Genomic DNA, 16561 nt, shown 5'->3' with positions numbered 1-16561 from the left:
CATCAGAGACGCTTTGCTGCCCCCTGGTGGCTCCAAAAGATTCTAATTTCCCTTCCTAAGGGATGCTTCCCACAGGTCAGATCAGCACCCACCCTCCTTGTGACCCACAGGTGTATCCGAACCAACCTGGAGGTCCTCCCTCCTTCCCCAATGTCCCGCCACCACCGACCTGCACACAAAGGTGTCATATTGAAAATCACAGGGTTTGAGCCTGGCTGGGCCGCACTCCAGCTATGACCCTGAGTGGGTTCGGTCACCTTCCTGTGCCTCAGTTTCCCCATCTTTAGAACGGGGGTGATAATAATGGTTTCTGCTTCATAAGGACCTTTGTGAACATTAAAGCAGCAAATGCATAGAGAGCACTTGGTAAAGGGACGTCTGGGTGGCTCAGTCAGCTGAGCGTCCGCCTTCGGCTCAGGTCATGGTCTCACAATCCGTGGGTTCGAGCCCCGCGTCGGGCTCTGTGCTGACAGCTCAGGGCCTGGAGCTCCCTTCGGATTCTGGGTCTCCCTCTCTCTCTCTGCCTCTCACTCAGTCACACTCTGTCTCTGTCCCTCAAAAATGAATAAAGGTTAAAACTTTTTGTTTTTTTTAACAAAAAGCGCTCGGTAAAGACTGGTGATATTGTCCTTGCCTACCCAGGCCTGAGGTCCCCCTCCTCCCGAGCGGGTCCCCCAGGGAGGAAAGCCCTGAGGGGGTTCCGCATGACGGGATTCCCTTAGAGACCCAAGTTTTGCTTCCTTGCTATCATCACCATGTGATGTAGAAAGAGGCGCCTCACCGCAGAGCCAGCCTCGAGGAGAGACCGGACCAGCTGGAATCACAAATTCAACTCAGAAAGGGTTTATTGGCCAGGGCTGCGGGGAGTCACAGGGAGCAGGAGGGCTTCCTGTAGGAGGCGGCTGCGCCATCCACGAGCCCAGAGGCCCCTCGGCCACCTGCGGGTGTGTCCGTCCGGAGGAGGGGCCCTCAGCTCTGACCCAGCTGGGCTTTCAGGGCCTGCAGCCCTTGACTGTTGATGTTGTTGCCTCCACACACAATGACCACGACCGAGGCCAGGGAGGGGCTCAGGCGGCCCTCAGCCTGGAGCCTCCCCAGGAGGCCTGAGTAGATGACAGCCAGAGCTGCCCCGCAGGCAGGCTCCACCAACATGCGCTCGTCGTCTGCCCGGAGGAGGGGACGGGGGTGGATGAGAAGAGAGAAAGGGAGGAGGAACCAGTCAGTGCTCAGTAGGCTCTGGGCACTGCAAATCCATGAAGCCAGCCAGCCAGCCATCTCGCAATCCATCATTTGGCTGACCCCCTCTCCATCCATCAATCTGACCATCTATCCATCCATCCATCCACCTTTCATCTATCTATCCATCCATCCATCCCTCTATCCATCATGGGACTGTCTGTCTGTCCATCCATCAGCGTGTCCATCAATCAACGGATCCATCTATCTATCCATCCATTCATCCATCATCCCCTATCCATCACGGGACTGTCTGTCTGTCCATCCATTAGTGTATCTATCAATCAATGTGTCCATCCATCCATCCGTCCGTCCATCTATCCATCCATGCATTCATCCATCCATCCCCCTATCCATCATTGGACTGTCTGTCCATCCGTCAATGTGTCCATTAATCAATGTGTCCATCCATCCATCTATCCACCCACCCACCCATCCATCCATTATCTACCTTTCCACTCACTCATACGTTCACCCATTCATTCAACAAATATTTATTGAGTGCCCACTCCCTGCCAGGCCCTATGCTAGGAAGGCTCTGGGGACACAACAGTACACAGGACACAGCAGGCCCCACCCTCACGGGGGCTACATCTAGTGCCGTGGATGAATAAGGACCAGGCAGGTATGAACAGACAAACTGATGCCTGGGACGTCTCTAACCCCAGCAGGATGTGGGTGGGAGACCGGAGGAGGCTGCCCGGAGCAGGTGCCGTGATGACTGAGTAGCCCCGAGTCACACGAAATCGACAGGGGCCAGGGATGGGCGGCCGGAAGGAAGAAGGTACACATGGAAGCCTGGAGGCTAGAGACGGCCCGGCACACGCCCCTTCTGTGCACTCAACGTGCAGTTATTTGGTAAGCACCGCACGCCCAGCCCCGTGGCAGGCACTGAGGATACAGACAAGAGAGAACACGCTACCTCTAGGGGCCCAGGGACCTCATGAGTCTCCGAGCCTGGGGAGGGAGGGCAAGGCTCACTCACCCAGGAACTTCTGCACAGCACTCACGGCCTGGGCATCGTCCACTACCTCAGAGAAGATCTCCAGCTCCTTCGTGCACTCCAGGGCCCTCCTGGCCACAGTCTTGGCACCCAGGCTCTTGGCCACGCTGCAGGAGGGGGCAGGCAGGACAGGGAGCGCAGGGGTGTGGGGAAGAGCTGGTGAATCCTCGGACCTCCGCCTTCGCGGACCCAGCCCTCCAAGCCCCAGGGCCCCCTCCCATCCAGCCATGAGTCGCGGCTCAGCCCTGTAAGAGGCTAGCACAGCACGGGCCCAGAGGACGTGCTCAACGATCGGGTGTCCCACGAATGGCGGACAAATGCACCTCAGTCCCTCCCACTCGATAACCACGAGTGTGCCCTTCCTTTGCACGGACCCCAGAAACCCAAGCACAGAAATGGGTTGGTTTTTTTTTTTTGCATCTTATTCATTAATAACTATTTATCACGTCTGCACGATACTTGCTGAGTATCTGCAGGGTGATAGATGCATTTTCTCTTTCAATTCTCATGATCCCCCCTTGAGTTAGAAATTTATGAACTCTTGGGGCGCCCGGGTGGCTCAGTCGGTTGAGCGTCCGCCTTCGGCTCAGGTCATGATCTCGCGGTCCGTGAGTTCGAGCTCCGCGTCGGGCTCTGTGCTGCCAGCTCGGAGCCTGGAGCCCGCTTCGGATTCCGTGTCTCCCTCTCTCTCTGCCCCTTCCCCTCTTGCACTCAGTCTCTTGCTCGCAAAAATAAATAAACATTAAAAAAAATTTTTTTTAAAGGAAGAAATTTATGAACTCCCTTTTACAGAGAGGAAATTGAGGCTCGGGGGGAATAAGTAACTGATTCCAGGACACGCAGTGAGTCAGTAGCAGAACGTGGAATCAAATCCAGGCAGTCTGGCTCCAAGGTCCTTGCTTCTTATCTCTGTGCTTGGGATCACCTACCTGCTGGCACTTTCCGGAGCTGGGCAGTTTGCCTCAGGCCCAGGAGAGACTTTGCCGAGTCCATCACAGCTGGCTCTGCGTCCCGAGGGGCCCAGAGCATAGATTCGGGAGCCAGGCTGCCTGGTTTGAAACCTTGGCTCTGAGCTAGCAGTGTGACCTTGGGAAAGTCACTTCACCTCTCTGAGCCTCAGTATCCTCAATCTGAAAAATGCAGATAATCATGAGATTGTCCTGGGGACGGACTTCGAACATTTCAAGGGCCTAAAAGATTTGAGAGCCTGGCATTTCACTAGATGTGAGTTCTACAGAAGGCTTAGTGGTGGTTATTGTCATCGCCATCGCCAAGAATAAAGCCAACAGCAACAAGAGAGAAATGGTCTCACAACTACAAAGACCCACTAGTGGTTGCCAGAGGGGAGGGGGCTGGGTGGATGGGCGATACAGGTGAAGAAGAGGAAGAGGTACAAACTTCCAGTTATGAAATTAACCAGCCAAGGGGATGAAAAGGACAGCATGGGGAACCGAGTCAATGATACGGTAATAGCTTTGTGTGGTGACAGATGGCGACAACACTCACGGCGGCCAGCGCAGCGTAATGTATAGGCTTCCCGGGTCGCTATGAGGTACACCGGAAATGAATAGAGTATTATAGGTCAACTATATACTGGGTGGCAACTGCCTGGCTGAGCCACGGAGGATTTCATCAATGCAAGAAAGGCTGGTATTTCAGGTGGAAAGGACAAGAAAGGCTCAGAGATTAGAGGCACAAATAATTTCCAGGAAAAAAGCAGTACAGAGATGCTGGAGGGTGGGTGGGGCCAGAAAGGAGGAGAGATGGTAACCAGAAACACAAGAAGCAGACTCATATATCCGGATAGAATTCTCTCTTTTTTTTTTTTTATTTAATTTAATTTTTTCAATTTTTTTAATGTTTATTTATTCTTGAGAGAGAGATCACAAGCCAGGGAGGGACAGAGGGAGAGGGAGACACAGAATCTGAAGCGGGCTCCAGGCTCCGAGCTGTCAGTCAACACAGAGCCCAATGCAGGACTCGAACTCATGAACTGCGAGATCCTGACCTGAGCTGAAGTCGGGCATTTAACTGACTGACCCACCCAGGCATTCCTAATTTATTTTTTAAAATATTTTTTATGTTTATTTATTTTTGAGAGAAAGAGAGAGAGAGAAGCAGGCTCCATGCTGTGCCAGCAGCTCAGATCCTGAAGTGAGGCTCGAACTCACGGACCATGAGATCATGACCTGAGCCAAAGTCCGATGTTTAACTGACCGAGCCACGTAGGTGCCCCCAGATAGAGTTCTTGAGGTAAGGACTGAGTTGTTTCTCTAACTGGCCACCCAGAACCTTACACAATAGGTGCTTAATATACATGACTTAGGGGGCGCCTGGGTGGCTCAGTCAGTTAAGTGTCTGACTCTTGATCCCAGCTCAGGTCATGATCTCACAGTTCATGAATTCAAGCCCTGCATCGGGCTCTATGCTGAGGTGCAGAGCCTGTTTGGGATTCTCTCTCTCTCCTTCTCTCTGACCTTCCCCAGCTTGTGCTCGCTCTCGCTCTCTCTCTCTCTCACTCTTCCTCTCAAAATAAATAAATTTTATATATAAATAAATTATATATATATACATATGTATGTACAAATACATATACATATACAAATTCACTCATTCATTTCACAAACATTTGTTGAGCACCTACTGTATATGCCAGGCACATTTTACTTGTGTGTAACTATGCATGCACAAGGGGAAAACAAAGACTAGGAAAATGTAGCCCATTGTTCATCTTTGGATGGTGGGATTGAAGGTGCCGTTTTGTTTTCTGTTGCTTATTGCTTGCCTACATTTTCTACCTTACCTGCAACACATTTAACTTCCTTTTTAACGGTACATGCCAATGAAACTTGTTTTATTAATTCATGAAACTTAAACAGATCATATCCTTCATCTACTTGTTTGGCATCACCTTCTAAGTGAGATCCACATTTCCATGGTCGGGGTCCCCAGGTGAAGTAGAACCTCTTGTGTACACCCTGCCTCCACCGGTTGGGACTGAGAAGCCCAGTGACACTAACACCCCCATCCTCCAGCCCCCCACAAATGCCCCCAGCCCACACCTACCTGGTGATGTCTGGCAGTGTGACTAGCTTGCCTGCCTTGATGGCTGCATTGAAACAGTATGCCCCTTGGGTCTCTGCTGTGATGATGGGCACATGCTTCCAGCCCACCTCTATGAGGCCAGCTGCCACGCCAGCTAGGAGCCCTCCACCGCCTACTGCCAGCACCAGGGCCCCCGGTGGGGTCCCCAGTGCTGCCTTCAGCTCTCGCACCAGGCTGGCATGGCCTTCCCTGGGGGAAGGAGGAAGCAGGTTGAGCAAGGTCTCCCCACATATACACAAACTCTCCTCATCACCACCCCAATCCCCACCCGCATCAAGGGGAGAGGAGACCCAGGAACACTTAGTTCACTCAGCTTTCATTCATTCAATGTATTCATTCATTCATTCTTTCCAGGCACGTTCTCAGACACTGTCCCGTTTAATCCCCTCCACAACCTTGGAAATGGGTAGTTAGTGTGTGCTTAAGAGGAGACCAGCATGTCACTTGGAACCAGCTGACTCAAGTTCTGGGCCTGGGACCCGATGTCTTGGCCACGTACTAGCTGTGTGATCTCAGGCAAGTTCCTTGACCCCTCTGTGCCTGTGAAATGGGCATAAAACACTCACCTCTAGGGCTTTGGGGAGGATCAAATGGCTTAAATGCATCCCAAAGTGCATGCCATAAACAGGATTTGTTATTAACATTTCCATTTTATACATGTGGAAACTGAGGCATGGGGTGGTGAGATACTTTGCCAAGTCCCACAACTCACAAGTGACAGAAGCAGGGCCTGAACCCCAGTGTGCCTGGCTTCCAAGCATCTTCTCCTTTCTAGGCCTCAGTTTTCCCTTCTGTACATTGGGAGGACGCCAACGCAACGAGGGTCTGGGCTCTCAGCTCTATGAGGGAGGGACAGCAACCTTACCAGATCAGGGGGTGGTCAAATGGAGGGACGTTCACCCAACCGTCCCTCTTGGCCAACTCTTGCGCCTTCAGACTGGCCTCATCCCAGACCTAAAGAGAAACCGAGGGTCTCAGAAGGCCCAGGCATCAGACCACTCGGAGGCTGGAGCAGAGCCTGAGGTCTCCTGGATGGCCCCAGTCCCGTGCCGGGGGACGCAGAGAAAGCAAAGAAATGGTCTCTGTCCACAAGGAATTTCTAATCTAACCGCAGAGATGGGCCTCATTCTCTTGAGTCATTGAAACAAAGATGAGATTCAAAACCATGTGGCCCTTGACTCACCTGGACCAGCTGCCTCCTCACAGGCTTTCCTGCCTCCTGTCCGTTGCCCGAGTAAGGGTCCCATCGTGTCCCTCCCCTGCTCAAAATCCTGTCATGGCTCCCCATTGCCCTCAGATGAAAACCTGTGCCAGCCTGACCCGCAAGCCGCCCTGCTGCTGAGGCGGCCATCCCCACCCCCACTCTCGGGCCTCACCTGTCATCCCCCCCCCCCCCCCCCAGGGGAATGGAATGCACCAATGCTCATCCCCATCCATGCCTTTCCCTCGCTCTTTCTTCTGCCCACGACCCCCTCTGCCCTTTCTCCAATGGGAGGACTTGTATTCCCCTCTCAAGACCCAACCCAGGGGACCCTTCTTGGGGAGACTTTCCTGGGTCATCTCCCCAAATCTGAGGCACAGCCGGGCGGTAGTTTGGACCACTGCCCAGTTCCTTCCCTCCATTACACTCACACACCATGCCTTTTGCCACGTGACCACTGTTCTTCCCACTAGAGAGGGCAGAGGACATTCTCCACCACCAATTGATGCAGGTCCCAGTGTGGAACTTGCTTTGGCCAATGCCATGTGACAGAAGCGACAGCACAACAGTTCTGAGCCACGGCCTTGAGAGGCACTCTGCTCTCACTCTTCCTGACATTCACCTTGAGAAGAACAAGTCCCAGGTGGCCACTGGTCAAGACGGATGAGGGGCACGCGTGCAGAGCTTAATCCCGTCTGCAGCCTGAAGCAGAGCCACCCTGGCCCACGCACAGGCCCATGAGCAAGACAGATCATGTTTCTCATAAGCCCCTGATATGTGGGGGCTGCTTGTTACGCAGCATTATCTAGCAGCAATCACTGATTAAAACAGTATACCTTCTCTGTTCTTCCTCAGGGCCCTGTGCTTCCCATCACAACACTTACCACATTCTCTTGTCACCATCTGCTTATCTGTGTGTCTCCCCAACATCGGGGAGTTTTGCAAGAGTAGAGACCATGGCTTACTATCTCTATATCGCTGGCTCTAACATACTACAGGCACATAGAAGTTCAATGAATATTGGATGGATGGATGGATGGATGGATGGATGGGAGGGAGGGAGAGAGGAAGGAAGGAAGGAAGGAGTAGAAAGGAGGGAGAAAGGAAGGGACAAAGGAAGGGAAGGTGATGAGGGATGGATGGATAAATGGATGGATGGATGGATGGATGGGAGGGGGGAAGGAAGGAAGGAAGGAGTAGAAAGGAGGGAGAAAGGAAGGGACAAAGGGAGGGAAGGTGATGAGGGATGGATGGATAAATGGATGGATGGATGGATGGATGGGAGGGAGGGAGAGAGGAAGGAAGGAGGGAAGGAGTAGAAAGGAGGGAGAAAGGAAGGGACAAAGGGAGGGAAGGTGATGAGGGATGGATGGATGGATGGATGGATGGATGGGAGGGAGGGAGGAAGGATGAATAACTAGAAGAAAGGAGGAAGAAAGGAAGGAAGGAAACTGGGCACTGAATATTTGGACACCAGGTCTCAGGTACCATGGTATGGTTTTTAGTTTTAATTCTGATGCTTTAAAAAATTCTCTTTTCCAAGGATGCTTTTTTTCCTTCTTTCCAGGAAGGTAGAAGGATTACATAGTTGCATCTCTGTTTCCTCAGTAACGAGATGAGCCAGCGATATCCTTGACGGCGGGCCCCTTTCTCACTGGGGTGGTCTCAGAATGAGAAATGATGCCACCGTGATCTTTCTCTACGCTTTTTGTCTCATCAAATGCCAACAATTTTCAGACGAATAAGGCCAAGTGTTAGTGAGGATGTGAGGACACGGGCACACTCCTGGCCCATTAGCTTCCTGTTTCTCCTGGGCCCACGCAGGGCAAGGAGGGGTAGGTAGAGGCGGGAAGCGCTAGCCCTCAATATACATCATGCCTCGCTCCTGCCCCTCGGCTCAGCCATCCTAAGAGAAGGCTGGGCTCCAGGCATAATTCATTTTAAAAATGTGTGTGGATGGCGGTCGGGGGGGGGGGCAGATACCATCTCTTAGGGGTGAGTGGAGGGTAAAGGGGGACAGCCCACTCCATCCGGCTTCTCCTTCCTGGGGTCCTTACCTTTCCAGCCAGCTGGACTTCAGCCCCCTCCCCCTGCAGCCTCCTCACCACGTGAGGGGAGGTGCCCTCAGGGAGCACAATGGTGGCAGGGATGCCCAGCTTCCGAGCGGCATAAGCAGCAGCAAAGCCTGCGTTGCCCCCTGTGGAAGAATTGGAAGGGTGGTCAGCGTGGTTTTAGCCCGTTAACACACTCTCCCCCCTCCCCACTACTTCCCTTTGTGAGCCACTCCTTCCCCACGCTCATATGCCCCACCTTCTGTCCTCTTTCTGGTCCCAGAGGTGGATATGTGACCTAGAATGAGTCAATCAGAGAACTCAGTCCCCTAACCTGTGACTGTTTCAGGGATGAGAACATGACCCAAGACGGGTGCAAAAGACCAATTCATGGATTGAGGAGAACCAGCCAGAAGGGGTGCTCCCTTTTCACTAGGGCTGATAGGGTGACAGGAGGCAAGCCTGGAACTCCTGATGGCCATCTTGCTGCTCTGAGGTCTGCGTGAGATTAAAGCTAGTACAGAGGAAAGACAAGCCAAGAGAAGGAGAAATACAAAGGGGAGCTCCTGGATCCAGCTGTACCTGAAAGCCACTTATCCCAAGAATTTTCCATTCTTGGAACCTGTAGCTTAAGCCTGTATAAATTGGGTTTTGGTCACTTCTGCCACGAGTCCTGAATGACGGGAAGAGGGCGGGCAGAGGACAGTGGCCACCTGACCATGACCTTGATGAGGCGGGACCTTCGGGAGGAGGCTGATCCCCAGACATCTACTGCTGCTGCTCCAGCTCTTCCTCCCCCACACCCAGAGCTGAGGACCCAGCCCTGAGGGTCACCTGAGGAGCACACCAAGTGTCTGCATCCCTTCTTGACCGCCTGGGAAGAGAAGGAATGAGCTTAGGGGCTGACCCAAGCAGACATCACAGAGCCTGTGCGGGATGGACTCAGACCGTCCCCAGCCCTCTCCTCACCCCTCGTCCTGCCCCTCCCATCTGTACAAGTCTGCTTCTCCCCTCCTGCCCTTGCCCCCCATCCAGCCGGCATCCATCCCCCGCCTCCTCCTCCTTCCCCTCCGCCCTCACTTCTCCTCTCCTGCCAACACCTCACCTCCTGGCAGAAATGCCCAATGCCCCGGATCTTGAAGGAGCCGGCCGGCTGCACGTTCTCACACTTGAGGAAGACGGTCGTGCCTGCCACCTGGGATAGTGCCCGGCTCTCCAGCAGAGGAGTGACCACATGGAAATGCCCACCCTGAGCACAGTCTGCCAGGGGGCTCTCCATTCCAGCAGCCTGCAGAAGAACGCGACGGTCATAGCCCAGGCGGCTCCAGCAGGAGACCCCTTAACCGGGACAGAGGAGGGAAAGAGGGAGAAGAGCCTCGACTAGGCCCCTCAGCCCTATCTGGCTGCGGAGCTGTGACACTCCAGGCACCTAGCTGCTCAGTGTCCCCGTCTGGACCACCAGGTTTCACTCTGTAACGGGCGTTGCCCACAGTGCTGGGGATGTAGAACGTGGCCAGTACCTGGGGATGAATGAATGAGAGTAGAATTCATTCATTCATTCACTCATCATTCATTCATTCAAGCAGGCTGCAAAAAAAAAAAAAAACCCTTTTCTTGAGCACCTACTATGTGCCAGGCAGTTCCAGGTTTGGCGACCCAGGAGTGCCCAAGTCAGAAGCAGCCCCTGCTTGGCCAGAGCTCACATTCTAGCTGCGGAGACAGGATCGCAAAATGTCAAACAGGGGTGACAGGGGCAGGAGGCAGTATTTTAAATTTTTTAAAATCTATTTATTTTTGAGAGAGAGACAGACAGACAGAATGTGAGCAGGGGAGGGGCAGAGAGAGAGGAGAAACCGAGAATCCCAAGCAGGCTCCCCACTGCCAGCGGTGGCCGGACGTGGGGCTTGAATCCATGAACCGTGAGATCATGACCGGAGCGGAAATCAAGAGTCAGAGGCTTATCCGACTGAGCCACCCGGGCGCCCCTATTTATCATTATTATTATTATTACATTTCCCTCCTGTATTATTTCATCTGCAAATACTTCAGCACACATCTCTGAAAGTGAAGAACTCTTTTCCAACAAGGTAGCCACACGGTTTCATAACTGTATACGTTTGGGCAAACTCACTGAATTCTAACTCAAAGTGGGCTCATTTTATTTTATGGAAATTACACCTCAAGGATGCTAAGGTTTTTTTTAATCGTCAAAATGGTATTTGACTTCCAAAAATATTATTAATGATCTCTTATTATCATCAAATACCTGGTGAATGTTCACCTTTCCCTCCCTCTCATTAAGCTGGATAAATGGCCGGTTTTGCTGTCAGTGATTTGGGGTTTCTAACAGTTTGAACCAGGATGCAGATCGGATCTGCGCGTGTGCGTTGGTTGAGAGGTCTTTGAATTCTCTTTCGATCTGCAGGTTCTCCAACGGGGATGTTGGAGATGAGGGACAACAGGGAGCCCAGGGAAAAGCATTCCTGCAGAGGGAACAGGGGTGGAAACCCCTTGAGAGAGAAATGAACTTGGGGAGATTCCAGTGCAGGGATAAGGGGGTTGGGCGCAGGAGGCGAGCAAGGAGGGCTGGGCAGGGACTTCTGGAAGGGCCTACCAGACCACGGGGAGGAACTGGAATGTTCTTCTAATTCTGCTTGCAGCGGGAAGCCATCGGGAGGTTTTGAGCAAAGGCCCCGTTAGTGCAAAAGCAACCCCTCTTTTTCACTGGGGGCAGAAAAAGCATTGGGCCAACCCCTGCAGTTCCGCTGTTGGCCAGTAGGAGGAGCGCTGCAGCTTTCACCGCCCCGGGGGGGGGGGGCGGTGGGGGGGAAGGGGCTCTTGTCCACCCTTACTTGGTCACATTGCGCCCCTGCCCCACCAGAGTTCCAGGGCTCCTGCCCCTGGAGTTGACCTGGGGCCCTTGCTGGGATGGCCCTGGGATTCCCTGGTTAGAGCAGAGTCTGAGGCACCTCCACCCAGTTCCATCAGGGGCACTTCGCAAACTGAGCATGGCATTGACGAAGACGGCCCCGTGGGTCACCCAAGCTCAGCATACCTCAGCCTGGGCCTCACCTTGGCCCCGGGCTCTGGGCTGAATCAGAGACCAAAGTTAGAAACCAGCTCTGCCTTCCTAGCTGTGTGACTCCAACAAGTGTCTCAACTTCTCTGTGCCGTATTCTCTTTTGTAAAATGAGACTAATAACAGTCCCCAGACTCGCAGGGTATGCTGTGCATTCACAATAATAATAGCCCCCTTTGTTGAGTCCCCAGTGTATGCCAGACATCAGGGGAGTCCTCTAGAGGCATTTCCTCAATGGGGCCTTGTCACAGGGCGGGCGTGCTTACCCTCACTGTAGCATGTCTGTAGGGCACCCACGAGGTGCAGGCCCTGACCTAGGAACTGGGGAGACCACGGTGAGCAGGACAGACATCTACTCTTGGAGCTGATGGGGGAGATCGGCGATCAACAAATAACTGTATAGACAAACAAAATAATCGGAAATGGTGAAAGTCGCTAGGAGGAAGACACACACCTAGGGAGTCTGAAAGAGAAGAACCCATTGCCAGCCAGGCACCGTGCCGGGAACCTTATATGCCGTCGTATATAATCATCGCAACAACCCCGAGGTAGGTTCACCCACTAGCTCCGTGGTACAGACAACGAGACTGAGGCCCAGAGAGGTTAGGTTATCGACCCAAAGTCACACAGCTGGAAATGGCAAGGCCAGGCTTCAGACTCGGGCAGGGCACTTGGGCATCTGTGTTCTTAACACGGTGCCGTGCTTTCTCTATTAGATGGCGACGATGGGGACGGTTAGGGTTGTGAGCATTTCATACTAATCGCCAGTTGTCCTTAGGCGCCAAATGCTCCTGGCTCAGTTCCCAGGCCCGCCTAGTGCTGTCAGTTACACTATCAGCCCACCGAAGGACGGCAGGCATCAGTCAAATGGACAAGCCTCAAACCGTCAACAGCCTTATCAGGCCCAGATGCCCATAAGGACGCAGGCCTCCCAGACTGAGGTCTGGGGCCAAGGTGAGACCTTGGCCTAGGGACACATGGCTCTGACCACATGTGGCAACCACTGGGGCTGAGGTGGGAGCCCCGGGCCCTCTCGGCTGTGGGGCAATGCAGTGGGAAGCCTGGGGCTTGGGTTCAGGTCCCAGCAAGCACGACTTTGGCCACGTCCCTCTTCCTCACCGGGCCTCACCTGCCGCATCTATGAATTAGGGTAACAGTCATCTGCTGTTTCTGCCTCCTTTGTCCCTCAGGCTTTCCCAGAGGCCACCTGGGTGGCATAGCCAAATCCCTGGGACGAGCGCCGGGAAGCTTTGCCTGGCAGGAAGCCCCTCTGGCAAGAAGGGCCTGCTCCCCAGCCATCAGAGTCCCCGGCACCCCGCCTTCTTCTCCAAGGCAGTCCAGACCACAGAGCACCCCGAGTTAAGTGAGCGTTCCTGGGAAGGTTTCGCACCCGTACCCTCTCACTTTGTGTCCACTCATCATGGACTTTGCTCCAGAACCTTCCAGACTATCCTACGCGCACATGCACACACAGCCCCAGGGGCAGCATTCGGGCCCCAGGCCCCATTACCTTCCAGCCGAACAGTCCTCAGGCCCAGCTTGGCTCCAGTCTGCGGCCCGGGCGGCCAGCCCAGCCGGAGCACCAGCTCTGCACAGTTTCCTGCAACTTCCTGTAGCCTTAGCCCCTCCTCCCCCGTTAAAGGGACACCTCCCCCGCCGGAGGAAGAAAGGGGACAAGATTCAATTCAACCTTCACTGCCCCGCTGTGCGCTGTCCAGGGTCCCATTGGACAGATGAAGAAATTGAGGCTCAGAGAGGGAGACTCTCTTGGCCAAGGCCACCCAGCTAGACTCTCCTTGGCCAAGGACCAGCTCTCCTGTGACACCGACATCTCCGAATCCTCTTACCCAGGGTCCAGTGTCTGCTCTGTGTGCCAAGCCACCATCCCTGGGCCACTGTCAGCTCAGCTTAGGTCAAAGGACAAAGAGACAATTGTTATCTGTCACACGAGAAGGCATAATTTTTCTCTGAAGCCCCTCCTCACCTCTAATATTTCACACCCAACACAGGCACCCAAATAATTATTATGGTTCAAATGAATGACTCTGACCATTGATTCAGTCAACAAATATGTACTGAACGCCTACTATGTGTCGAGCGCTGGGACTTTAGCCTCAAAGGACACAGCAAGTCCCCTGCCCTCATGAAGCCCCAAGGGGCCACCAGAGAGCAGTTACCATCGGTGTGCTATCAGATGTTATCAGGCAGAGGTGGGGGAGGGCTGTGGACGCCCAGAGCAGGTACCTCACCTGGCCCCGGGGGGCTGGGAAATTTCTTGGAGGACGGCAGGTTTGGGGCTGGAGATGTGGGCAAGGAACCACAGTCTGCAGGATGCCTATGCCACTCCAGAATCTGGAACTTACCCAGGGGTACTGGGGACCCATAGAAGACTATAGGCGGAGGAATAACACGAGCAAATTCACATCTTGTCACCATCTCGCTGGGTGAAACCGAGCTAGTCATATCCATCTCTGAGCCTCAGTTTCCCTATATACAAAACGGGAGGTGAGCTCCAGGAAGGACCTGGCAGCCGAGATGTCCTTTGCCCTCCTAGGACTACGTGTGACCTCCCCAGGCTTGATGATTAACTCCTGGCTGCTCGCGGTCAAGTTGAGCTGCTTGGCCATGACCCTTGATGAGGGTTCTGGCAGCTTCCTTGCCATCCTCCCACGAAACATGTACCCGTCCTCGTCAAATGTCCTGTCCTGGACGGGGCACTGGGGACGCAGAGGTGGCAAAACCCAGTTCGTGCCCCGAGGTGGCCTCTGGCCTGGAGGGGAGAGGAAGACATCCAATTCAGAGAGCAGAAGGTCCGCATAGGGCAGCTGGGGGTGGGGGAGAATCAGGGAGGGCTTCCTGGAGGAGTGGGGCCTTGGCAAACAGCTTAGACTTGAACAAGAAGCATGATAGCCCTCGAACCACACGGATGTGAACTGCACAGGTCCACTTATATGTGGGTTTCTTAATACTATACACGTCTTTTCTCTTCTTTACGATGTTCTTAAGGTTTTGTTTTGTGTTTTGTTTGTTTGAATAGTAAGTGGGAGCCACGGCAGCGGTTTCTGGAACGCAGACCACGGAACCAGCCTCTGGCACAAACACCAGCTCTGCCACTTCCTCGCTGTGCAAACTCGGGTCAGTCCCTCCGCCTCCCTGTGCTTTGTTCCTTCAACTGTAAGAAGGGGCTAGAACACAACCTCTCTGGTGGAGTTACAGGGAGGACCACGTGAGTTAAGACGTGTAGAACATCTAGAACAGCAGACAGTGGCGGCATGCGAGGGTGGGAAGTGTGGCGACACGACGTCGTCGGATCACGGAATACTCGTTGCGTGTCAGCATCCAGGCCGAGCTCAGAAAGGTCAAGCCGCTGTCCCGAGGTCACACAGCACTGGCAGAGCCAGAGCTCAGAAGCCGAGGGGCCAGGCTCCAGAGCACCTGTCTTAGAAGCGCACCAAGTGGGGACGCCAGGATGGCTGCATCAGAGGGCAGATAAGACTGGAGGGGTGGCCCGGGTCACTGACCCGTGCCCTCCCGGAGCCCAGAGCTACGTTCGTCAGCCAGCCGCTGTCCCTGACGCCCACAGCCGCCAAACACTCACGCTGGCCAGTCCCCCGGGTTATTCATTAAGCTTCCTCTTACCAGCTTCACCCCTGCTGTCGCCAGGGCGAGGAGGGATGGAACCTCGGACACAGGAGACTGGCCCTCCCGATTCCCCCGTTTAACCCCGGACTCTGTGTCATTCACTTTCCGGGCCACGGGGGCAGCATTGCACCGACCGGGGCTAGCCTAGCCCGCGAGTAACCCAGCTGGGACGTGGACCCGGGTCTTCTGATGTCCGAGGAAACACGGCATCTCAGCTGAGGTCTCGGATCCCTCGACTCTCGCCAAGACGCTAAATCCTTCTAGCGCAGGGAGGGTCTCAAACCCGGGGGCCGCATTTCCGCTGACTGGAGCTAACCCACCATGTCCTCTAACACAGTATATGTGGCTCTCCACCCGCCAACGTCCCCACCCCTCCCTGTGGCATCCTCAACACCCAACAGGCCCCCGCCCGGCCCCTGAGATTTCTGAGTTTGAGAGCCTTGGACACCGGAACTCTCCCTCTCTCTCTCGCCCTTGAAAAGAAGGAGTCAGTTATCAAGGGAGAAGCAGAGGGCACAGAAAGGTCGAGCGACTCGGCCCAAGTTGCCCAGCAAACAGGCCACAGGGCCAGTCTTCAAGGGAGCCCACATCCAACCTGGATGCTCTTGTCCTCAGAGACTTACAAACCCACAGCCATCATGTCTGAGCTGAAAGAATCTATGTGGGCCTAATCCAACCTCTTTCTGGATGGAGAATCTGAAGCCAGCGGCGGTGGTGGGGGGGGGGGGGGGAGGAAGGGAACAGCTTAACATCTGCCCTCAAGCAAGACCAAGGGAAATTCTTGCCAGACTTTCAGAATCAAGCCTTTCCCTTAGGCATTCAGCAAACATCACCCCAAACCACCAAAACCTAGACCCTAGGGAAGGAGAGATGAAAACAAATAGACATTCCTGGCCCTCAAGGGGCTTAGAGTCGACATATCAGTGCAGAGATGCCATAAAGTGTTAGGGATGAAAATCGGAGCAACCATAAAATGCCATTAAAAAAAGCTTTGGGTGGGGGGGGGGGTCCTGACTGGCTTAGGCTGGCAGCGTGGAGCCTGCTTGGGATTCCCTCTCTCTCCCTCTCACTCTGACCCTTTCCCACACTCTCTCTCTCCCTCCCTCCCCCTTTCTCTCAAAAATGAATAAACTTAGGGGGAAAAAAAAAAACAATGGGGTTGGCAAAAACTCTTCAAAAGCATGAAAACGACAACAACCAGGGCTGGTGAGCATGAGGGAAAATGGGCTCTCTCGTACGTGGCT

General features: G+C 53.9%; 1 protein-coding gene across 3 annotated transcripts; it reads right to left on the bottom strand.

Annotated features, from left to right (window-relative positions):
- Positions 1 to 822: 822 nt before the first annotated feature.
- SDSL (serine dehydratase like) lies at positions 823 to 13291 on the bottom strand. 3 transcript variants are annotated; one of them, XM_053902072.1, is made up of 10 exons: positions 13186 to 13270; positions 10863 to 11079; positions 10223 to 10306; positions 9702 to 9884; positions 9431 to 9470; positions 8603 to 8742; positions 6210 to 6298; positions 5306 to 5533; positions 2222 to 2346; positions 823 to 1163 (listed from the first exon to the last, which is right to left on the bottom strand). In XM_053902072.1, the coding sequence occupies exons 4-10, from the start codon at positions 9873 to 9875 to the stop codon at positions 970 to 972; spliced, it is 990 nt and encodes a 329-aa protein (XP_053758047.1). In that variant the 5' UTR covers positions 9876 to 9884; positions 10223 to 10306; positions 10863 to 11079; positions 13186 to 13270; the 3' UTR covers positions 823 to 969. The 3 variants fall into 3 exon arrangements, with proteins under 3 accessions (XP_053758047.1, XP_053758046.1, XP_019322917.1); XM_053902071.1 differs by lacking the exon at positions 10223 to 10306; XM_019467372.2 differs by lacking the exons at positions 10223 to 10306; positions 10863 to 11079 and having other exon boundaries at positions 13186 to 13291.
- Between the last annotated feature and the right edge of the window lie 3270 nt (positions 13292 to 16561).

Source organism: Panthera pardus, unplaced genomic scaffold (assembly GCF_024362965.1).
Source record: "Panthera pardus isolate Hobbes unplaced genomic scaffold, ASM2436296v1 HiC_scaffold_15, whole genome shotgun sequence".
Lineage (NCBI taxonomy): Eukaryota > Metazoa > Chordata > Mammalia > Carnivora > Felidae > Panthera > Panthera pardus.
This window is presented reverse-complemented; position numbering and strand designations above follow the sequence as displayed.

Excerpts from the sequence above, each read along its gene's own strand:
- SDSL (XM_019467372.2), bottom strand. The coding sequence starts at position 9,875 with ATGGAGAGCCCCCTGGCAGACTGTGCTCAGGGTGGGCATTTCCATGTG. Across the intron at positions 9,471-9,701 it reads TTGGGCATTTCTGCCAGGAG|GCGGTCAAGAAGGGATGCAG; the intron begins GTGAGGTGTTGG and ends TTCTCTTCCCAG. Across the intron at positions 6,299-8,602 it reads AAGTCCAGCTGGCTGGAAAG|GTCTGGGATGAGGCCAGTCT; the intron begins GTAAGGACCCCA and ends GTTTCTCTTTAG.